General features: G+C 42.7%; 1 protein-coding gene across 2 annotated transcripts in view; it reads right to left on the bottom strand.

The window, feature by feature from the left end:
* FGD4 (FYVE, RhoGEF and PH domain containing 4) overlaps nt 1-25,009 on the bottom strand; it is an 87,373-nt gene extending 62,364 nt beyond the window's left edge. Inside the window, exon 1 of one of the 2 annotated variants that reach the window (XM_069967773.1) lies at nt 24,710-25,009. In XM_069967773.1, coding sequence (XP_069823874.1) covers nt 24,710-24,818 — 109 coding nt within the window. In that variant the 5' untranslated portion in view covers nt 24,819-25,009. Of the gene's footprint in view, nt 1-14,442; nt 14,627-24,709 lie in introns of those variants that run through there. The other variant, XM_069967781.1, reaches the window with a different exon arrangement.
* Nucleotides 25,010-25,356: the final 347 nt, after the last annotated feature.

Below are 25,356 nucleotides of genomic sequence, written 5' to 3'. Positions count from 1 at the left end.
CCCCTGACAGGGTGCGATGGCCTCCTCCTCGCCCCCAGAAGCTACAGAGAGTCTCGGACCAAATATGGCCCCAGTCCCCAGCGATAGTAATCTGGGATCAGTAGTTTACAGGCCGTATAAATCAACGTCCCTGATGGTTTATACAACGGAGAAAGAGCTGGAGAAACAACAGAGACTGTTCCCAGTAAAGAGATTAAGCAGATCCAGAGGTACAACGTCCTACAGATACCGCCATATAGTGCCAGGGTAACAACATAAGGAGAAGAAAACAATAAAAAAAATCATTAAAACAGTAGTAGTGGCAGCAAACTGGGGGGTACTTAAAGGGGTTGAAGTAAAATAGTTCTGTGTACAGTTTTAGTAAGTGTACTCACTGTATATACTGACAGCCGCTACCTGTGTACTCACTGTATATACTGACAGCAGCTCCCTGTGTACTCACTGTATATACTGACAGCAGCTTCCTGTGTACTCACTGTATATACTGACAGCAGCTCCCTGTGTACTCACTGTATATACTGACAGCAGCTCCCTGTGTACTCACTGTATATACTGACAGCAGCTGCCTGTGTACTCACTGTATATACTGACAGCAGCTCCCTGTACTCACTGTATATACTGACAGCAGCTTCCTGTGTACTCACTGTATATACTGACAGCAGCTCCCTGTGTACTCACTGTATATACTGACAGCAGCTGCCTGTGTACTCACTGTATATACTGACAGCAGCTCCCTGTACTCACTGTATATACTGACAGCAGCTGCCTGTGTACTCACTGTATATACTGACAGCAGCTCCCTGTGTACTCACTGTATATACTGACAGCAGCTCCCTGTGTACTCACTGTATATACTGACAGCAGCTCCCTGTACTCACTGTATATACTGACAGCAGCTCCCTGTGTACTCACTGTATATACTGACAGCAGCTCCCTGTGTACTCACTGTATATACTGACAGCAGCTCCCTGTGTACTCACTGTATATACTGACAGCAGCTCCCTGTGTACTCACTGTATATACTGACAGCAGCTCCCTGTACTCACTGTATATACTGACAGCAGCTTCCTGTATTCACTGTATATACTGACAGCAGCTCCCTGTGTACTCACTGTATATACTGACAGCAGCTCCCTGTGAACTCACTGTATATACTGACAGCAGCTCCCTGTGTACTCACTGTATATACTGACAGCAGCTCCCTGTGAACTCACTGTATATACTGACAGCAGCTCTCTGTGTACTCACTGTATATACTGACAGCAGCTCCCTGTGTACTCACTGTATATAATGACAGCAGCTCCCTGTACTCACTGTATATACTGACAGCAGCTCCCTGTGTCTACCACTGAGCCTGTGTTTGTCTATGGAGGACACTGGGGGCGGGGCATGGTCACATGCTCCTCCATGTCGGCCATCTTATAGACAGACTTAGTTACCAGTTGTGACTAAACAGAGCAGGACAGCACAGCCTGGAGGAGGAGAGTCTGATTTTAGTTCTATGAGGTACACAGGGAGCTGCTGTCAGTATATACAGTGAGTACAGGAAGCTGCTGTCAGTATATACAGTGAGTACACAGGGAGCTGCTGTCAGTATATACAGTGAATACACAGGGAGCTGCTCTCAGTATATACAGTGAGTACACAGGGAGCTGCTGTCAGTATATACAGTGAGTACACAGGGAGCTGCTGTCAGTATATACAGTGAGTACACTTGCTAATACTGTACACTGAACTATTAAGGCCATCCCCTTTAAAGTGGGGCCCCCATAAGCAAACAAAATCTCCCAATTTTTATATAGTGGTATATGACGGTAGTATTTATTGTGCTGTTGTACAGTATTTTGTGGATGCTATATGGCAAGAATTTATTATTTGGATTACTGTATTTTTGAACACTACATAATGGTTATATGCGCCATTATTATCTAGCGCTATATGGTGGTACTATAGAATCTGAAATTCTGATACTCCGTTCACATTCTATTAAGATTCAAGGAAACTGCTCTTTTCTAAATCCAAGGATGGCATCAGACTTGTCCAGACACCAGGAATCAAATGCAGATCGTTGGGGTTCGGAAAAATTGCCAAACACGGACACTTTTCTCAAGTTCTTTCCACACTAGGATTTTGGATGATATAGTACATATAGCAGCAAGATAATAACAACGCATATAACCCATCACGTAATGTTGAAAAAAAAAAATAATACAATAATCTATTTAATACTTCCTTTAAGAGCTCACACTATACTGCCATAGAGCTTCTTGTAATACTACAGTACAACAGCACAATAAATACTACCGTCATATACCACAACATAAAAATTTTGTTTGCTTCTGTGGTTCTCACCTTTAGTAGCCCGCTAGTTTGACGCCACTAGTATCATTTTGAGTATTTTTTATTGCTTTTATTCTAATTTTGTTATTACCTCGGCACTATATGGCGGTAGTATAAATCTGTAGGATGCTGGGGTTCGAGTTCGCTCAATACTAATCAAGATGGAAACCACAAAACGACGGGCAAAAAACGAACCCATTGACTTTTAGTTGGGAGTCCGTTGTGGTGTCCGTTGTTTGGAAGAGAAGAATATCACAACGCACCGTCCTTTATTTACTGTTAAATCCGGCAAAACTTCTGCCTCTAATAGTAATGTGAACAGACTAAGAAAAACTGAAAGGGGTATTCCACTTAAACAAAACTTTTGATATGTTGCTGCCCATGGTGAGACTAACAATTCCTTCCATACTTGTTATTATCTATTCAGTCTCCTTCCCCCAGTTCTGAGCTGCTGCTTTCTACTGAAGACACAAAAAATTTGTGTGTGAGCTTTTCTCTCTGTCTCCCCCTCCTCCCCCCTCCCTTCTGAGATGGCTGATGTAAACAAGTCCCTGCAAGGCTTGCAACATTGTAGCTTTTTTGTAATGCTGGAAGGGATAATCACAGTCAATTCATCAGCAACTCGACCTCAGAATAACCCTCCCAGCATTACAAAGAAGCTACAATGTTGCAGATACAGCCTGCCAGGGACTTGTTTACATCAGCCATCTCTGAGGGGGGAGGAGGGGAGGACAGAGAGAAAAGCTCACACACAGATTTTTGTGTCTTCAGTAGACAGCAGCAGCTCAGAACTGGGGGAAGGAGACTGAATAGATAATAACAGGAATGGAAGGAATTGCTAGTCTCACCATGGGCAGCAATATATCAAAAGTTATGTTTGAGTGGAGTACCCCTTTAACATGGCAAACAGAGGACATATAAGTCATATTAGATGTAGGGGCTTCTTCTATGGTTCTAGACCATGACTATTTAAAGGGGTATTCCGACTATAAACAGTTATTGCATATATGGGATATAAGGAGTGTGGAGGTTTTGTTTTGTAGTCTATAGAGACCAAAAAATTAAAAGGAAGTTACACGTAGCTCTCATCCTTAAAGTGTATTACGGGAACTTGTGAGCCGCTTCTATAACTGGCAAGAGAGGTGGCAGCACCATCAGCGACTTATGTCGTGAATGTCTATGGTGGGGATACCCCTTTAAGGATACCGCCACCCCCTAATATATCCAAGCACATATACCGGTTCTTATGTTATCAAGTAAATTCTAACATCTGTTTTTTGACACCCCAAAAACACCAATAGCTCAAAAAGCAACAACAACGTAATAGTAATACAAGAACGATAAGAAACAAAGTCGTCTGCACATGTACTAAAGCCAAACCACAGAGGCTAAAGAGGAACTGGTGGGTGTACATATCGCTAAAGATAAACCTTATATATCCGGGGGGGCACAGCTATCGAGAGGTTGGAGGTGCATCCAGACCCAAAGATCCCCCGTACACATAAGAGGACACTAGTGACCGGCATTAGGACCCAGAAGCCTCTAGTAAAAAAAAAAGAAAAAAATCGGCCATACTCACACCCCCCCATGAGTCGCGTCTCGTTGGGTGTCTCTACATTTCTGCAGGAAAAACTGCAAAAAAGTTGCCCAACCGTCCACTACAGATCCTCCTTCAGTACCGTACGAGTAGATAGAGCCGGGCGGCCACTCCGGTGACATGAAGGCGGCTCTATAGGAAATACTCTACATTTTGTAAAGCTGTGAACAATTTGCAACCACAGGAAACTTGCGAGAGCATTTCAAAACAAGGAGGAAACGGTCCCTCGGACTCGTCGTTTTTGGATTGTTCAAAGTTTCCCCCTTACCTTCCCGGCTTCCTCGCTACGTATGGAGTGTGGATTCTTCCTACAGTAGTAGATAAATATATCCGTACAGTGTTCCGTAGAATACCATGGGGGGGGGGGGGGTAGGTATACACCACAAGTTTTTGCTTCCGTTTTCTATGTAGACAAACACTGAAATGGTACCTTAGTTGAGGATATAATGGTCAAGAAACCTGACGAAACCCACTTAACGTACACAGGTCGTGTGACCACTACAAACATGCACCATGGTTAGGGGAAGGTAGGATGTAGTCAATGGCCCAGGGCGTCATGTTGGGTTTGGCACTGCTGATCACCTCGAAGAGTGACAGACAAGCCACCATCTTACCTTATATCTACCTAAGGCACCAAAATAATGTGTCTCGGTTACACCATGCACTTTGGGCAATAGGGTCAAATACCCCTCATGGAGCATTAAGGAAAGGTTCAGCGCAGGGCAGTATGGAGGCTTTCAGTGGTCAAGGAGCTTAGACGAGAGGGGTTTCGAGAAAAAGTAATGACCGTTTGCTCCGGAATATTTCGAGGGGAAGCAAGGGGTAGAAGACTACTTGTGATTGTGTAAGGAGTAAACAAAAGAGGGTTTAAATTGGACCAAGGATGGATCCTGGCTGGAAGACACCTACTCAATGACACAAATGTAATATAGTCCACTCATTTTTGGTGGTGTAGGTTACTTTTTAACTAACAATATAGTCCCTAAAAGGTTCCGATATAGCTTATACTGTAACAACCACTTGTAGGGACTTTGGTCATCAGTATAAGGTGTATAGGTACCGAAGATGATATAGGGGGAGATAGGGATTGGGACGTGATGGAAAATCACTGCCTGACCCCCTTCGTTTTCTGAGAGAGAAGCCGCAACCAGAGCTCCTGGCTGTGGCTTAACCCTCCCCTTCCCAAAGAGAACACAGGACTGCTCGGCCGTAGTAAACTTTCCCGTGTATGAGGAGGACTGGAGAGTTAACGGCTGAATAAACAAGTTATAGAGGGTGTATGGCCACCTACAGAGAGAAGATAAAGTCCAATTCGACCAATAACATAAGACCAAAATCCTTATTGGGCACTTGAAATGATGGAAATGGCTACATGACAACACTGATTGTATCCCAAGCCAGAGCCAGTCCTCCGATATCATCACGTCACCCACCACCACCATAAATGCAAAGCGTGATGCCCTTAGGGGGATCGACCCACTATCTACAACGTTCTCCTGAAGAACTCGAGTTCCATCATGGACCATCATGGAATAATGTCCACCATCTTCTCCATATAAATAAATACATTCTTAGCTATCGAGATACAAGATGGATCCAAATGATTTCCATTGTTTTTCCAAAATTTTTAATGAGAATTTTTTTTTAACACTTTTGTTATTTAATATTCAACAAAGTAAACTTTTGAAAAAAATTTTTTACAAAAAACTTGGCCCTAGTAAAGTATTTTACTCTCCGGGGAATAAGGGCAGATCTGAAGTCTCGTGAAAACGGTGTCGTATTTCTTAATTTATCTAAATGACAGGAAATTTCTCAGAGCTGGAAAATGTCAACTTCATTCTTGTAGGAGAAAGGTTCCCTGGTCTTTGTGAAAAGGAACTTTTTGTTTGCAAATCTTAAGATGAGGAGCGCGCATGTCTGTAGTAATGGAGATGAATCCTTCTCTCCAGCCTGACACAGTGCTCTCTGCTGCCACCTCTGTCCATGTCAGGAACTGTCCAGAGCAGGAGAGGTTTTGCTACTACTCTAGACAGTTCCTGACATGGACAGCAGAGAGCACTGTGTCAGACTGGAAAGAACACCACTTCCTGCAGGACATGTAGCAGCTAATAAGTACTGGAAGACTTGAGATTTTTACATAGAAGTGAATTACAAATATGTATAACTTTCTGACCCCAGTTGATTTAAAAAATTTTTTTTCCGGAGTTCCCCTTTTAAGTGAATACTTTGCATGCCTTTATATTACTGTTTGCTAGGTGCACATATACCCTATTCCTCACCGCTTACTGTTGTCATCACACAACATAGTCGTGACGTCACTTTTCACGAGTGGACAGAATCCGTAACTCATTAGATGCGGTCACATGGTGTAGGGACTATTGACTAAAGAAACGGAGACATCCCAGTTTTTGTTTATTTATATGTTACCAGGAGGAACAACTGAGGAACAGCACAAAGCTGAGTGCTAAGAAAAGATGTTAGCCTTGTTATATCATGGAGGATGCCATGTGAGCCAATAAGCTTCCTACAATCCCCACTGTGTGTGACCCTCTCCTGCCGCCCTCCATAGACACACCACACTGGCTGACCTTTCACTTTCTGCAGGGATGGGAATACGCCCATGCATCTCAATGTCCTGCTACCCAGGCCTGAGCTGCTATACACAGGGCAACGGCCACAGTCATCGGAGGAGTTTCACAACCCGCCGCTGTTTCCCTTTTTCAGCAACTTCCATAAAACAAACAAAAAAAAAGGATCCGAGCAACTTTGAAATGACTGTGCCGTATAGCGTACGCAGCTCCGAGCGCTAACTGAACTCTGCTTCCCTTTAACTGTGTAAGTGCTGCAATAATCCTCTACTGGGCAAACGCCATTATGTAATACACGGTGAGGAGGGAGTACAGCCATCCAATAGATAAAGAGCAGGTTACAGTGACGATAACAGCGACAAAGATGTGAACGTCACACAGACGGACGCTGAATAGAATAGGACAAACATATTTATGTTTTCCCATCGTAGGCTCCTTCACACATCCGTGAGATTTACCTGAATTTCTTCTCTGGTTAAATTTCCGGACCCATATGGTTCTATTGGGCAGGGACACCCTTCAAGATTTTTCCTGAAAGGTGTCCATGCCAGAAATTAGTTCTGGAAAAAATATAGGACATGTCCAGATGCACATCTAGAATCCTGTATAAATTGCGTGGCAGCCCGGGCCACTGCCGCAGTGTGCTGATGCTGGCCCTAACCAGGAGCACATGCAGCTAAATGTGGCGCTGTGATAGACCATTGGCTCCCAGCCCTGTCAATAACTCTTGCGGCCGGAGGCAACACTACACCTCCGGCCACAAGAGGCCGCTGCTTCCCCCCTAGCGTTACAGAGTACCAGGGACGTCGCTCATGCATACGGCGAGTCAGAAAAGGGAAGAAGAATCTGTACAAGGGGACCGCTGCAGCAGGTGAGTATGTTTTTTTTTTTTTTTTTTAAATCTTATCTGTTTTTATGGTCAAGAAACACTGATGGTTTCTTGAAGCATTTCTTGGCCGTGAAAATGTCAACGGACATGTGAAGGGGGCCTAAGGCAATATACATTCCTCCCTCTCAAGTATGCCGATCCTGTTTTCTATTTAGAGAGAGTTTTTAAAGCAACAGCACTACCCTTATCCACAGGCCGTGTCTGGTATTGCAGCTCAGCCCTAGTCAGTTAAATATAGATGAGCTATAGTGCTAAAATACAAACCAGACTCCGTATATGTATATATATATATATATATATATATATATATATATATATATATATATATATATATATATACACACACATATTACACTATATAGATATATATATATTCACACACACACACCATTCCCATATCTCACACTCTCGTTAAAGAAGAACATCAATGTAAGAGAAGTCTTATATTTCCATTAACTTTTCAGCACCACTTGATTCCACACTATATTAGTATTAGGGAGACGCGGGGTGGTTCTTCCCATAATGCATTGCTCCAGCGTGACCTACATGGCCGTTTTTGTGGAAACCCAACCTGTCCCATTCATCTGTCAAAGTAAATTAGCACAAGGGATGAATAGGAGACGCGCTGGGCCTCAGCCATACAAGGAAGGCTCCATTTCACGCCTCGGCCCGAGAGAGTCCTTTTTCTCCACAATAACAAGTGATATGAGGGGGAGCTCTCGGAGGACCTTCTTAGGGACTTCATCCAACTTCAGGATGGAAAATCAATATCTAGGAATCAGCGTCAAGGAGGATTAGGAGGCCCAATTTAGGGGAGATTTATCAAACATGGTGTAAAGTGAAACTGTCTCAGTTGCCCCTAGCAACCAATCAGATTCCACCTTTCATTCCTCACAGACTCTTTGGAAAATGAAAGGTGGAATCTGATTGGTTGCTAGGGGCAACTGGGCCTGTTTCACGTTACACCATGTTTGATAAATCTCCCCTAAATTGGGCCTCCTAATCCTCCTTGACGCTGATTCCTAGTTGAGTGGCATTACCCAGTGAGGAGGACTAAGGGCAATATTAAAGGGAGGCCCCGCTTATAGTGATCACTATGTCATACCCCCCTATTCTGTTTACAGCTATATAAGACGGCTGTAACCACAGTCCTCCAACACCAGGGAAAGGGGAAAAAGCACAGGAAGATAAATCTGTGGTGGCCCCCAGTGGCTGGATTTGGTATTATAAACAGTTCCTTCTTTTAAATCAGCTGGTACCAGAAAGATATGTCATTTACTTGTATTTAAAAATCTCCAGTCTTCCAGTACTTATCAGCTGCTGTATGTCCTGCAGGAAGTGGTGTATTCTTTCCAGTGCTCTCTGCTGCCATCTCAGTCCATGTCAGGAACTGTCCAGAGCAAATCCCCATAGAAAACTTCTCCTGCTCTGGACAGTTCCTGACATGGACAGAGGTGGCAGCAGAGAGCACTGTTTCAGACTGGAAAGAATACATCACTTCCTGCAGGACATACAGCAGCTGATAAGTACTGAAAGACTGGGGATTTTTAAGTAGAAGTAATCTGTATAAGGGGGAAAAATATAATGGAGTACCCCTTTAAGTTTTGATAGGTCCTAAGTCTTGTGGGAAGGGTCTGCAGATCACTGCTAGGCATATACTATCAGGAATCGGTGCTTTGCAGGTATGAGCCCACCTTCCATACAGGTCTTGAACCCCCATAGTAGGTTTATCTGTATGCCAGGGATGCCCCAATACCATGGACAAGTGAAAAAGACAAAAAAAAACTCCACCAGCAAAGAGGGTTTAAAAGTGTTGCCAAGGATGCACAGAGAGGAAATCCATTGCTGCCCCCCCCCCCCCCCCCCCCCAGTGGCTGGAATTGGTATTGCAAGTTCTGATTTACTTCCAAATTGATGATATGTCATATGTTCTGAACGGAAAATGGACTCACTGATCCTGATCTGTTATATAGACTTGCAATTTATTTCTATTTAAAATATCACATCTTCCAGTACTTATCAGCTGCTGTATGTCCACCAAAAAGTGGTGTATTCTTTGCAGTCTGACACAGTGCTCTCTGCTGCCACCTCTGTCCATGTCAGGAACTGTCCAGAGCAGCAGCAAATCCCCATAGAAAACCTCTCCTGCTCTGGACAGTTCCTGACATGGACAGAGGTGGCAGCAGAGAGCACTGTGTCAGACTGGAAAGAATACACCATTTCCTGCAGGACATACAGCAGCTGATAAGTACTGGAAGACTGGAGATTCTTAAATAGAAGTAAATTACAAATCTATATAACTTTCTGAAACCGGTTGATTTGAAAGAAAAAGATTTTCACTGGAGAACCCTTTTGAAGCCAAAGAAGGTCTCTAGGACCCTGTCTCCACATACTAAGAGTCATTTGTGGGACAAAAGAACAAAAGACAAACTTTATGACGACTGTACAATTTCCTTACAGCGCCACCACAGGAGAAATGGAGTATTACACTGTGTCCATTCACATCAATGTTTTGCGGGACAGGATAGGTCCTCCAGTGCGAGAGACGCTCTTTGCAGCCATGAAAAAGAGTATAAGGGTATAGGAAAATGCGTTGTTTAAACTAGTCAGTCCCTTTAAGAACAGAAGATAGGCTTGAGGAAAGTTTTAAAATATTGAAACACAGGTTTTTTTTTTGACTTTGGCAAATTGCAGCATGCCACAAACTGAGAGCCTCATAGATCACATGGAATCTAGAGGATTTACTTATATGAATAAGGCACTGGGCCACGATTATACTGGAGTCCACCGCCACAACCGCAGCACAACGTCCTCACACTAAGCAGACGTTATCAATTACCACATTAATAAAACGCTGCAAGATTTAATGTCTCTGGGATGAAGTGCAGAAAGGAACCTGATCAATGTGCAAACTATTAGGAGCAGAACATATAGTGTGTCATCTCTATGGAGGAAGATTCACTCTGTTATAGCTCCATCTGCTGGAGAAACTGTAATATACAGTTCAGGGAGATTTATCAAACATGGTGTAAAGTGAAACTGGCTCAGTTGCCCCTAGCAACCAATCGGATTCCACCTTTCATTTTCCAAAGAGTCTGTGAGGAATGAAATGAGGAATCTGATTGGTTGCTAGGGGCGACTGAGCCAGTTTCACTTTACACCATGTTTGATAATTCTCTCCCTATCTATCTATCTATCTATCTATCTATCTATCTATCTATCCATCTATCCATCCATCTATCTATCCATCTATCTATCTAGCCATCCCATCTTGGTCATTTCCAATGCAAAGACGTGTGAATTTGACCTTAAAAGAACACACTATTACACATACTGTCATGGGAAATCCTGGGGAAATAGAGGGGATCACTTGATCAGGACCCTAATCGAATAATCCATTATATACAAAGAGCGTCTCCTGCTCTGGAGGACCCCGCGCGCCCCTTGCATTATATGGACAGTGCACTGATTTGAATGAGTTCTGTGTAATACCTAACTCCTCCTGTGGGGGCACTGCAGGAAAATTACGTTCAACCACAGGTCATGGAGGATCCCAGCAGGGGGGATTGCCCCTTTAAAGGATTATAAGAGAAACAGATCGCTGATCTCAGGAAGACCAGCCAAACGACAACACTGCCGGCTGCTAATGAAAGTGCTCAATGCAGTGAAGTCCTAGGTGCATTTCCCCCTGGGAAACATGAATATGCAAAAGAGGAGCCCATGGAGCCTTATTGAAGAGTCTCAAAACACAGGACTAGCCAGATATCCCTCTTATGGCCCTACTAGGCATTGCTCCCACCTAGCCAGAATCCTGCTCCACACTGATGAGGGGCAACACCCCGAAACAGCTGTCTGTGGATGGTTACCTGGCCTTGGTTTTTCCCCTGTCATTACATTGACTTATAGGGCCACTTAATATGGTGGTTTTGGTAGTATCCTAACAGGAGCCGCCCCTCGGCTGGGTCCTTCCTGGAGGGATATCTGGCTAGTCCTGTGTTTTGAGACTCTTCAATGAGGCTCCACGGGCTCTTCTTTTGCATATTCCTATAAAGGATTGGGATCTTGGTGTAATCATTGCCTAATCATAGACAGATCCATTTCTGTTCAGTTGATATAAGATTGGCCCTAATCTCCCAGACAGGTGTTCTTCGGTGCCTCAGTATACACACCCCCTGCTGTAACGGTCTCTGTCTTTTCCTGTATGTATCATAAACCTTTAATAATCGTCGGCCATAAAACAATTCTCAGGCAACCAGACAGGAATCTGGAACCCACTGTAATGGAATGGAAACCATGATGCCAAGCAACAGACTCCGGTGGTGCCCCACTGACCCCAAGATTCTGTTGTGGTGCCCATCACAGACGGGTACAATAGCCCTATATGCCACACAATATTTTCTGTCAAATCTGTCAGAGCTTCCAATAGAGTGGACACAGGCTTCACAATAGTGTGAACGCAGACCATAACTAAGAGATTTAACCCTTTGAGGACCAGGCCCAAAATGACCCCGTGGACCGCGCAAATTATAATCTCTGCGCTTTCGTTTTTCCCTCCCCCCCTTCTAAGAGCTCCAGCACTTTCAGTTTTCTATCTACAGGCCATGTAAGTGCTTGTTTGTTACAGGAATAGTTGTACTGTGTAATGGCGTCTTTCATTCTCCCATAACATGTATGATGGAATTCCAAATATATTATTTATGAAGAAATAAATTGGTGAAATCGTAAAAAAGAATGCAATATAGTAACGTTTGGGGGGTTCCTGTGTCTACGTAATGCACTATATGGTAAAAGCGACATTATACTATTACTCTATAGGTCAGTCTGAACACAACCATATGCAGGTTACACAGATTCTCTAATGTTATATATTTTTTTTTAATGAAATCCTTTTTTTTGGCAATTAAATATTAATAAAATGGCACTATTGTGACGCTTATAGCGGTTTTATTTTTTTACCTATGAGGCTGTATGGGGTGTCATTTTTTCCGCCATGATCTCTAGTTTTTATTAATACCATATTTGTGAAGATCGCACGTTTTGATCACATTTTAATAATTTTTTTTATATATAATGTAACATAAAATCGGTAATCCGCGCACTTTTTTCCCTCTTTTCGTCTACACCGTTCACAATGACGCTTGTTATATTTTAATAGATCGGACAATTACGCACGCTACGGTATATTATATGTTTATCTATTTATTTTTATATTTTTTATTTATATAATGGGATGGGGGGTGATTTAAACTTTTATTGGGGGAGGGGCTTTGGGGTAGTGTGTTAGTGATTTTAACTTTTTTTAAATACATTTTAAGTCCCTTTGGGGGACTTGTACATTGAATACTTTCATTTTTATCACTTATCACTGCTATGCCATAGGCATAGCATTGATCAGTGTGATCGGCGATCTGCTCATTGAGCCTGCCTGTTCCCCGTCTCTGGTCTATAGGCATCTTTATATCGCTATTGCTCATCAACATGAAACTAGTTTAGGACGCGCCACAATGTCAAGAAGTTGAGGGTTAAGAAACAGATACAATGTTGCGTCTCGACCATCGTGAGAGGTTTCTATAGATTTTTTTTTTTTTCACACTTTTCGAGAAAGGGAAGTTCTGTCTTTCTAATTTATTAATGTTCTGTTCTACAAGTGTCTCCCTGCACCACATCACACGCCGCGTCCGGCCTTCTCGTTTTTTTACTTAAAATAGGCGTAAAATTTTATCCTGATTTATTTTGGAATTTATGTTAATAGCGGTTGGAAAAAAAAAAAAACAGAACTGATCCGGAGCTCCAGATCCCCTTTATATTAATACAGTTATATGAATTATATCGGCCAGCCAATGATCTACATCCTCTTTTATGTGTTACTGTTGTAGAAACTGTTACATTTTTGAAAAATTTTAAAACGTTCAAATTTTTGGCAAGTTAAAATTTTGGCAATTAAACTAATCAGGAAATAAGAGGTTTTGACTTCTCATGGATTTCTTTGAGAGTGAACTTTGAGACCAGATTAATAAATGACTCTCTTATCTGAACCATATGCACAGGATTAGGAAACACCAAGTACGAACAGGCGGCAAAGTCGTGGAAACAAGCCAGGAGATTGGAGCGGTGCCCTTAAATAAGGAGGAGGACCAAGAAAGTTAAAACGTGTATCTACTTTTTTCTTTTTTTTTTTTAACACTATATGGTATTAATAAATTTTGTGCAGATTTATATTTCAAATTTTTTAAAATTAATATTATTTATTAGAATAACACAAAAACAGCGCCACCACTGTCGCCAGTTTTTTTTTTTGTGGTACTACATGATTCCATTCACACCCAAACTTAAGTGCTGTTTTTGGGAAAAAAAATTGCCACGTTTGCCTAAACCTAGACAATCCCTTTAAGAACAAAGCGCAAAACAAACAACCATCATTTGGTGTACATGTTGGGTTTCATAGGGTATGTTCAGGAGCATACTTTGCTCCTTATATATTGAGTGCTGGCTGTTTACTTCAGCTGACACCCACCATGAAGAACTGGGATCAGAAATATCTCAGATCCCAGCCATTTAGCACCTTAGATGCCACAGCCAATAACAATTGTGGTAGCATGGCAACTAGACAGTGGGTGACAGTGACCTCTGTCTTCTAATCACCCATAGCCACCTTTTCTTCCTGTGGGGTTGGCAAGCAGCTAAGATGGCATCTGAGGCCTTAAAGAGGGACCCTTTTGGTGGTCATACAGTTAATACTAGGTCAGCTGAACTAGCATAAGGCATATAGGGGCCTCCCGATTCATCTCCGACAGATGATGGATTTTTACTACTCAACTCTTTTGTTCTCGGAGGGGGTAAGATGGTGCTTTGTGGTAACTTACCCCTCCTCATTGGGAACACATGAACATTCAGCCATGTAGAACATCCATAAGTGTGGGGAGGATGGGAGAGAGAACTGTTGGCAGTTACTGAAGGTGTATAGATCCCAAAGAACTGGATCCTCCATATAGATAAACAGAATAGAAAAAATTGCATCAAATATTCACCTGGGTTATCACACAGACAGGATGAAAGAGCTCCGCACCCAGAACAGATCACCTCCAAAGACATGGCTTCATTCCAAGTTCCCGAACATAAAAATATAATAATACACCATCACCGACCATAAAGATGGTGCTCAATATCACCAAATTATACAACAAAAACTTGAGATTGTCACCCAGGCATCTACGAGACGCCAAGAACCCTGGAGATCTGGAGCTCTGTAAAATTTCCGATGCGACACGGCTTGAAAAACATAGACCACACCCGGAGAATTTAGGAACACCCAAGGTGGATCCAGGGATTGAAGGTATTAATCTTCCAAGAAACAACAAGGGAGCAGTACATTATTTGGAGATGATGACCTTCCATGAGGTTCCTAGTGGAGATATCGGTCTATAATGACACGTTACCGAGTACTTTAATAGTTATATATAACATTGAGTTATGACTCATTATATAGTGGTGGCAAACTGGTGAAGCTTCTATCTTCTTGTTGGTTGATGTAGTCATCTACTTCATTTTTTGTCCATTACTTGTCATCTACATAGGGCCAAGTTGCCCACCATAGAATCTTGTAGGTTTTCACACAATAAAAGGGGCCGAACTGTCCAGAAGAAGACAACCCCATTTGGAGGTGACTTTAGAGGCATGGCGCCGGTGGGATCTGAGCTGCAGTAACACCATTCTGTACATAGTCTACATCTGGGTGTCAAGGGTTTCCTGAAGTATGGGTGTCAGATGTCAGCTATAATTTTTCTTGGAGAACTGGTTTAAAATTAGACAAGTCTCGTAAAGATTGAAGGTGGGTCATTAAAATCATCCCAAAGAAACCCCACTCAACACAGTTTTTGTTATATTGATCCCTAATACGTAAGCATGGGAAAGTTTTGGGTGAAACCATTTGGAAACCATAAAGAGAGCCATATTGATATTAACCACTTAAGCACCACCTGTAATATAGTTACCAAGGGCAGTCTTGGTCCCTAAACCTAACTGAACGTTGGGAGCCCATATCCTGAAGAGAAGACAGAAGCCATTTTCGAGGCCTCTGTCATATAGTACTCTAGGAGTTCTGTATCCTCTACTGGTTTCAATGATCATTGGATGCAGATAGCTGTATGAGTCTATCGGATACTGCAGTCAATTGTCAGAATACGTTAGCCGATAAAAATTTATCAAAAAGGTTATCCAGCCTTACAAAACTAATGACCTAGTATAGGTTTGTCTGAGCTTGGGAATTTTTTTAATGTTCACCAGCTTTATATAGTTTGCTGAATATTCGTTCATCCAATGGTTGTCTCTCTCAACCTGGCCATACAATGAACATTAGACATGGACAAATATTCATGTGTTGTCTATGGGAAGTTATCTGGAGATGGTGTACACCTCCGAGAACAAAAGGTTCTGAAAATATCCAACACGACCAACCTGGTGGACAGTCGGGAGGCCACCATACACCTTAGACCAGGCATGGGGAACCTTCGGCCTCCAGAGATGGAGGGCGAAGGTTCCCCATTGCTGCCTTAGACAGTTGGCCGACGGTAGTATGGTGGCAGGTGTGGCTGATTCAGTATAACTTGTGTGGGCACCTTGCAGTACCAGTAATCACCTCTGGCCCTGAAAACCCAAAATACTTAGGACCTGACCCAGTTGTGGTTATAAGGAACCTTCTAGACCATTCGGGAGGCCCAGCTATAAGTAGTTTCCAAGCACTCTCTTATATATTTGAAAGCTACTGCCCATTATAATTCATGCCCAAGTGACTGAGAGAAATCTCCCGTACAGCTCACAATTCCTGATGGACCGGTTGAGACAAAAGCTTTTATTAAAGCAAAATTCTGGGCACATGACCAACCGGTTTATACGCTAGATTAGTACTGCAATTCCCTTAAGAATGTTTTAGTTGGCAATGAACTGCTCAGCACTTGGAAGGAACTAACAAAAAAGTTTATTATCACAAGTCGCCTGCAGCTCCTGGATAAAGAAGGAGGCGGCGGCAGAGCTCTGGCTACATTATAGGCTGACTTCATTACTTTGTTGAATGGCCGCCATGTAAAAAGATCTACTCAAACACAAATTAAAAAAACAAAACTGAATAACTGTCAATTTTTTAAAATTTGAAATTAAATTGGTTGCTTTGGGCAACAATGAGTTATTCTTATAAATCTAAATATCTATAATGGTATATCCAATAAACACATAAAAGAAAAACTAAACGAGAGGACCACAAATAGAGATACTTCATCAGTCAAAAAGAAGTCCACCAGAAAAAAACACCGTCACAGGGGGAAAAACTAATACCTGGGTAAGTAGAACAGTGGAAGACTTGGAGACTCATGGAGTGGAGATGATTCGCGGCTCCTACGTTAGTCCAAGTCCGATGCCAAGTGTAGTGATGCTCTGTAACAATGCAGGTGTAAACAGAGGATCCAGTAGAAGTTCCAGTAGGTCCGTAATGAGAACTGAAAATGTGGCCACACTCCCAGCCAGAGCTATCCAACTCTTAAAGAATCCACCTCTTAAATTCCACTCGCATAATACAACTTTTTGTCAAAGAAAATGTATCACCTAGATTAGTTTTTAGTACTTTGTTATGGAAGAACCCATCTTGAGTGAACTGTTTTTTTTTTAACAGCATTTAGTGATACACTTTACGGCAAAACCTCATGGACATACACACAATGAACAATCCTAGACCCTATTCTTTGTATGGGACACATTTGTAAGCCTGCTCTGTGGCCTCTGTGATCAAAAGTCAATCCACAGGGAGGTGGAGATTGAGCTGCGAGCTTCACGTATTGTCTTCTCTATCTACTGGTGTCACTTTTGCTGACGATTTTGGTGTAAGTACAAATTATTGATTACATTTTATTAATTTTTCCTCGGGAACATGGGGGGAAAAAAATAAAATTTTTAGGTTAATAGGATTTTTTGATTGCCTAGCTTTCTTGTTTTTGGAAGGTGGATAAGCAAAAAACAACACTTATGAATTTTTTTTTAATTATAATTTTTTTTTAGCATTCACCCATTGGGATAATTTATGTTGTTTTTTTTTATTTATGGATCTTTACAAATGCACCAATCCAGTTATGTCTTATTTTATTTTTTAGATATTTTTTAAGGGAAAATAGAATTCCAACCACTTAAGGCAGTTGGAATTCTATTTATAGTCAGGATATCTATAGAGAAGTTTTGGAGCTCTGTATCTTTTTTTTTTTTTTCTAGCTTTTTTTTTTTTTTTTTTAGCTTTTTTTTAGCTACAACATATGAGGCAATAACCAAACAGCTAAGGGATGTCCTGTGGATCATGAGACATACAGGTGATATTTGACAAAAGAGGAATTCAGATTTACAGTTCCTTTTTAGCAAAAATAACTCCCCCCCCCTACGCATTGTCATATGTATTTCATGCTGTATAGTGCTGATCTGCTGGCTTAAAGGAAGTCCAAAAATTTCCTGACCTTTACATCAATGGGATAGAGGGGGAAAAAAATTCCATGACTACTGACAATACAAACAATGATGCACAGACATAGACACCATGTTGACTTCCTGCCACCACCACTAGAGGGAGCCATGTGGTTCGGTGTAATAGCGGTACCAAGATGGCAGACTTGAAGGACCTCAGTAGGTCGTGTTCTGCCATGACAGCTTCTCTAGATGCTAACTTTGCATTACAGGGGCCTAAACAGGTGGAACTGTCCACTTCATTTAGAGATGTGAGCATGGCATCTAAGTGGTTAAAGGGGATTTCTGAGACTTTTTTTAATTGATAAACTACCCTCAGGATAGGCCATTAATATCTCAACTGTTGGGATCCAATATATGGCACCTAGCCAACTGGCTGTGGTAGTTGATCGATGAGGATGTCGGATATCTGAAACCTACTGATCATATATTGATGGTCTGATCTAAGGAGAGGCCTTTAATAAAAAGGTCCCGGTAACCCCTTTAAACAGTAGGGATTGGGGTCTAGTCACTGTCTTATATAGGAGCAGGTATCCTATATAACACAGCAGGTGTCCTGTATAACACAGCAGGCTATGGGGCAGGCGTCCTATATAACACAGCAGGCTATGGAGCAGGTGTCCCATGTGGTGTCCCACCACAGGTGTTTGTATCTCTCCTTTGCACCTCTCTAAAAGCTTCTCACTCCAGGTTAAGCAGTGATGAAGGTATTTCTATAGTTTCACCACTAGATGTCAGTATCTTTTATATGTACATGTATTTCTAGGAGTTGCACAGCTGAAGGTCCAGATGGGTTAATGTTTTCTATGTACCATGTGTTCTTATTGTCCGACAGGAGTTGCTTTCTACTCTCAGCCTCTTATATTTCTTCTCTATTCTTCACACACTCCTGCCCACCACTCACAGGGTAGATAACTTAGCCCCTATAGGAAGTTAGTTACTTGGTGGAGAAAGTAAGTTCAGTATTATCCAGATTCTCACAGAGAGAAGACACACAGAGCAAGTGTCCCTGTTGTAACCAAGCCAGGGCCTGGCTTCTGTCAGGACCCTTGTCCGGGACAAAAGTTCAGTCCGGTGTAGTCTATTCTATGACACGTGTACAGATGTGGATAGAGGCAACCAGTTCTTCCAGTATTCTTACTATATCTACTGTGCAGTGCTAAACACTACAAAGGTAGAAGAGTCTAGGAACATCTGACCAACACTGTGAACCAGTCTAAAAAGTGCAAGGCAGTATCCTGAGTCACAAGAGGAACTAGCCTGGATAGGTACCAAGGAAGGTCTATGTATCCTATCTCGCAGTGAATGTAACTGCGACACCCAGATAACCACAACTGGGGCTTGTATCACCCTATTAGGACGGGCCACTAAACACTGTAGGGCAGAAAGTGGTCAGACTAAAGTCCATACACAGGTACAAGTAACTTTTCACTCTACAAATATTCTCTACGTTCCGGCAGAGTACATTGCTACATTGGGTTAGAACTCCCTCAACAAACTCTTCTCCTCTACTTTACTTTCAACTCTTCAAGCACCTCTACAACTACCTCTCTACTTCTTCAAGAACCTCCTCAAGCAGAAACCGAGTAAAGCACTAAAGTTTATTTGAAGATTTATCTATTTTACCAAAGTGTATTGTACTGCCAAGAGACTGGGCAGTAAAGCTGTTCTAATTTTTATGTTACTGGGACTCCGTCATTCTTTATCCTCACCAGCACCCATACACACTAGCTGCACACCTCGGGTCACTTTTCCCCTTTCTGTTGGTGGCAGTACTGATAGTCCAGGTGGGTCAATTGCCACTCAGGACTACCGTGACAAGGGACCAATGGCAACCTCGCAAAGGGACCCAAGGGACCAATGGCAACCTGGCAGGTCACCGACCATTTTGGGGAGTAAAGCCAGCCGCTATGGAGCAGGCATCCTATCTAACACAGCAGGCTATGGAGCAGGCGTCCTATCTAACACAGCAGGCTATGGAGCAGGCGTCCTATCTAACACAGCAGGCTATGGAGCAGGCATCCTATCTAACACAGCAGGCTATGGAGCAGGCATCCTATCTAACACAGCAGGCTATGGAGCAGGCGTCCTAACACAGCAGGCTATGGAGCAGGCATCCTATCTAACACAGCAGGCTATGGAGCAGGCATCCTATCTAACACAGCAGGCTATGGAGCAGGCATCCTATCTAACACAGTAGGCTATGGAGCAGGCATCCTATCTAACACAGCAGGCTATGGAGCAGGCGTCCTATCTAACACAGCAGGCTATGGAGCAGGCATCCTATGTAACACAGCAGGCTATGGAGCAGGCATCCTATGTAACACAGCAGGCTATGGAGCAGGCATCCTATCTAACACAGTAGGCTATGGAGCAGGCTTAGTTCCAGTGCCTGCTCCACACAGCCCACCCTGACGTTCTGTACATGAATGTCAATCAACAGAAGGGGTTTAGATTCTAGACCAGTATTAAATTGAAGGGTTCACTTACTTCTTTTTCTCATGTAATATATGTAATGATAATGTAATATACTTTCATTCAGCGAGACAGGAGATATGAGGGGCGGGAGGGGTGTGGATACTTCTTTTCCATCTAGGTCAGGTATAATGGCACAGTTCTGTGTTCGTGAGCGAGCGTGTCTGAGCAGAGAGTCTACAACCATTACATAACAGCAGTCACCGCCCACGTCCCCTGGCCATGAATTTATACGAGCAGACAGAACATCGATCCCGTCCCGGCCATGGCTGAAGATGTCGATTTCCCTCCCTGAATGTAAACTTTCCAGAACCTAACCCGGAGGACTACAATGCCCAGCAATGTCGGCTATAAAAAGTCCTGTGAAAAGGACATTGAACTAATTCATGTGTTTGGAAGACGAGAGGGAATCTAAAGTGGTCAAAGATTGCCATGTAAGTGAATGGGACCACGTTGCGACAACGACCCAACATTCATGGAGTTCTGGAACATCTCTTAGAACTTTGGATTTTGACGTCCCTCTATTATTCCTACTGAGCGACTATTGTGTGTTATCCCCCTCTTCTCAGTTTAGTTCCCATATTTGCTGGAAGTCCCAATTTCAGAAGTACCCAAGAAGCCAGACCACAAAAATGGGCGTTTGTTGGGGGGGTTTCCAAATTCCTTTAAATGGGTACTCCGTCAAAAATATTTTTTTCTTTTAAATCAACTAGTACTAGAAAGTTATATAGATTTGTATTTACTTCTATTTAAAAAATCCCCAGTCTTCCTGTAGTTATCAGCTGCTGTATGTCCTGAGGAAGTGGTGTATTCTTTCCAGTCTGACACAGTGCTCTCTGCTGCCACCTCTGTCCATGTTAGGAACTGTCCAGAGCAGGAGAGGTTTTGTAAAGGGATTTGCTACTGCTCTGGACAGTTCCTGACATGGACAGAGGTGGCAGCAGAGAGCACTATGTCAGACTGTGAAGAATACACCACTTCCTGCAGGACATACAGTGGCTGATAGGTACTGGAAGACTGGAGATTTTTAAATAGAAGTAAATACAAATCTGTATAACTTTTTGACACCAGTTGATATAAAAAAAATAAATAAAAAAAAAATTGCGGGAGTACCCCTTTAACATGTTATTTTTCGAAATGTAAAGGTACAGAGGAACAATGCGAAAACATGAGACACAGACCAGGATGTCTTAGACTCTTGTGAATTTACTTTATTCCGCCATATAACAAAGGCACATGACCTGCATCGTTCTCACGCCTGGAAGCGGAGGCCTAGGAATGTATAAAGAGACATAACGCGCACTGACAGTCACAACAAAACAAGTATGAGGAGCAGCGACAGGGACCGCCGGAGATGTCACCTTCCATTCCTGTCTGCTTACATCACAAACAACAAAGTGTGAACATGGAGGAGTTACCTGGAGCGAACTATAGCGGAGAAAAGTAACATTAGACAAACATGGCTGCTTTATTCTAGAAACAGCGCCACCCCTGTCCACAGCGTATATGTGGTATTACAGCTCAGCCTCATTCATTCTAATAAAAACTACCTGCAATTCCAGATGCAACCTATGAACAAGTGTGGCGCTGTTTCTGGAAAAGAGCAGTCATGATTGATGTTTTTTTTTTTTTTTAAAGGAATAGAGCCATAACCAGCATAGTCTGCTTCTCTGGAAGGTCCTAAAGAGCAAGAAGGAGAAGAATAGCTTGGTGCCATTCCTAGCTAAGCCAGGTTCACACTAGTGTAATACATGCAGTTTTCTTTGATCACCTAGACTGATAGCCCTTTGCTCGAGTCCTCAGATCCACACCCGGGCAAGGGTCCAAATATGTGAATGGAAAGTAGTTATATTATAAAGTTATAAAACTTCGTACTATAACTTTATTAAGTATTGTTACAATAAAGGCAGCAGTAAGGGAAGAAACGGCTAGTCTGCTGCCACCAATGGCTATGTCGGAAACTGCAGGGCTGCTCAAGCTCTGATCCTGGCATAGTTTTATATTGCTGGTAATACTGAGCCTCCCTTGTTTCCTGTTTCCTATAAAATACATCGTAGTACTAGAATAGACATTACGCTGGAGGAAGCTGTCTGTGTCACTAGTGCTGCAGTCTCCCCTGATCCTATATAATACATGTTAGTATTAGAATAGATATTACACTGGGGGAAGCTGTCTGTGTCACTAGTGCTGCAGTCTCCCCTGATATCTATACAATACATGTTTTCATTAGAATAGACATTAAACTTGGGGAAGCTGTCTGTGTCACTAGTTCTGTAGCCTCCCCTGATATTTATATAATACATGTTACCATTACAATAGACATTACAGTTGGGGAAGCTGTCTGTGTCACTAGTGCTGCAGCCTCCCCTGATGTCTATATAGTACATGTTAGCAGGGCTGATTTTAAGTCTTATGAGTACATACACAATCTAGCCGCACCATACGTCAGACTGGTCATGCACAGTCATGACCTCCTTGCATTCTATGTATGTGTCCAGCTATCATTTGTAGGTCATGGGGTCAATGAAGTCAGTGGTGTGTAGCAGACAGTGGCCACTCCATAAAATCTGCCGCCCTTCAGTGGCTCCTGAAAGCAGCCGCCCTGAGCAATAAATTAATTTTGCCTCGTGGCAGAAGTGGCCCTACATGTTAGCATTAGAATTGCCATTACACTAGGGGAAGCTCTCTGTGTCAGTAGTGCTGAAGCCTCCCCTGATGTCTATATAATACATGCTAGTATTGGAATAGACATTACACTTGGGGAAGCTGTCTGTGTAACTAGTACCGCAGCCTCTCCTGATGTCTGTATAATACATGTTAGTGTTAGAATAGACATTACACTTGGGGAAGCTGCAACACAGTGTGAGCGGGGATAACTGTCAATCACTTCTGCTACACTGTGCCGCACCTGCAGCACTACTAACACAGACAGCTTTCCCCTGTGCAATATCTATTCTAATGGTAACATGTAATATATAGACATCAGGGGAGACTGCAGCACTAGTGACACAGACAGCTCCCCCCAATGTAATGTGTATTCCAATGTTAATATGTATTATATAGACATCAGGGGAGGCTGCAGCACTAGTGACATAGACAGCTCCCCCCAATGTAATGTGTATTCTAATGTTAATATGTATTATATAGACATCAGGGGAGGCTTGGTATCACTAGCGATATGTATCTGTGCCAGGACCAGGGCTTAAGCAGCCACACAGTTACTGACACAGCCACTGGTGGCAGCAGAGAGGTCGTGTCACTCCTTACAGCTACCATTAGATGTAATTTTTTTTTTTTTTAAATTACATTTTCTATAATAAAGTAATATTACTAAGTTATATAACTTTATTAAAGAAATGTAATAAAAAAAAAAATTAGAATGAACAAAATTATTTGCGGGAATACCACTTTAATTGTAATTCCTTATTTTTACAGCACCTACATATTCACCTCCAGCATAATCATGGACATGGTTTACTATCCTGGTGGGGCTCAGGAAGGGGCTGTCCAAGATTACGTAAGTATGGCTTCTTTCTTTATATAACAGCGCCACACCTGTCAGCAGGTTGTGTGTGGTATTGCAGCTCCACATTTATTTTAATGCTGAGTTGCAATACCATATGTGACCCAAGGACAGGGGAGGCGCTGTTACTGGATAAAAACAGCCATGTTTTTATACAGTTGTGGACAACCCCTTTCAGCCTTGGTCACAAATACAACTACTACTACTACTACTACTACTACTACTAATAATAATAATAATAATTATTATTATTATTAAGTGCAGCGGGTGGATTATTCATCAACATCATTGCAGAGCGGATAATATACAGGTCATACCGCCATTCCCCAGCCCCCTCACACAGTATAGATGTATACAGTATACGGCAGTGACAGCCGTATATAGCAGGCTGAGCCTGGTGTGAAGCTGTGATGACACCGGAGTTGACACAGTGAGTCAGACGTGAGTCCACAGGGCACAGCTACAGCGATCACACGGGTATAACATCCTGCCCTGGGGTCGCCTTCTTCTATAGAGCCCAGGAAAGCTGGGTGACCATTCACCTCCCATAGGTCACTCAACTTTCCTACAGCCCTGATAAGAAAAGTCACACTAGTTATACCAGGATAGAGAGATTATCACTATAATTTAAGATTTCGGTTATGCAACTCTGATCACCCAGCTTTCCCAGACACAGATAGGCTGCGGTTGTATATTGTTGATAGGAGACACACAGGGTGGTTGTCACCGGCGTTGTCAGCTATATACACAGCTGTGTGCACCATTATATAATAGGCTTAGGCTTTGCCCTTGGCCGTACTCACCACCTTCATCTCCATTGTCCACCGGTTGATACACCCTTAAAGCTGCACTTCCCAGGCAGGGGTTGGATTTCCTCCTGAAAGCCACTCTCCTAAAATCCTCGGAGCTCATGGTTATTACTCCAATAAAGTATATGCAAAATCCAAGCAGAGATCCAGATTATGGAGCCTCCCTCCCCGCAGGGCCCCGCAACTCCTCAGATGCCCCCAGAGTCTGCATCCAGGGGGGTCTTCCTGAAGAAATCCTCACTATACATTCCTGGCAAGCAGAGCCAACTCCTTCCAGTATCGCCCTGATCTGCAGCTGCTGCACACTGAGCCAATGTGAGTGACAGCACAGGGGAGGAATGCCAGGCCACGCCCCCTTCCTCAACCCCGCCCTCACCTGAGGTGAAATCTGCTCACCTGGGTATCACAGCTATTGCATTGCCTGTGCGGCGTACGCTGGTTGCCATGGCTGGGGCTTTCCAAATATAGATCAAGATTCACACTTGGCTTCCTGTAAAGAAAGGAACAAAACCTCTGCAGTGATGTACAGGACATTTAAGGTTTTGTTTTGCTTTTAAGGTAAGCGGATCCGACAATAATATTAATTCTGAAAGGTTTGAATATGAATGTACAAGAATATAACTACTATAATACTGCCCCCT

This window comes from Dendropsophus ebraccatus, chromosome 1 (genome assembly GCF_027789765.1).
Source record: "Dendropsophus ebraccatus isolate aDenEbr1 chromosome 1, aDenEbr1.pat, whole genome shotgun sequence".
In the NCBI taxonomy this organism is placed as follows: domain Eukaryota; kingdom Metazoa; phylum Chordata; class Amphibia; order Anura; family Hylidae; genus Dendropsophus; species Dendropsophus ebraccatus.
This window is presented reverse-complemented; position numbering and strand designations above follow the sequence as displayed.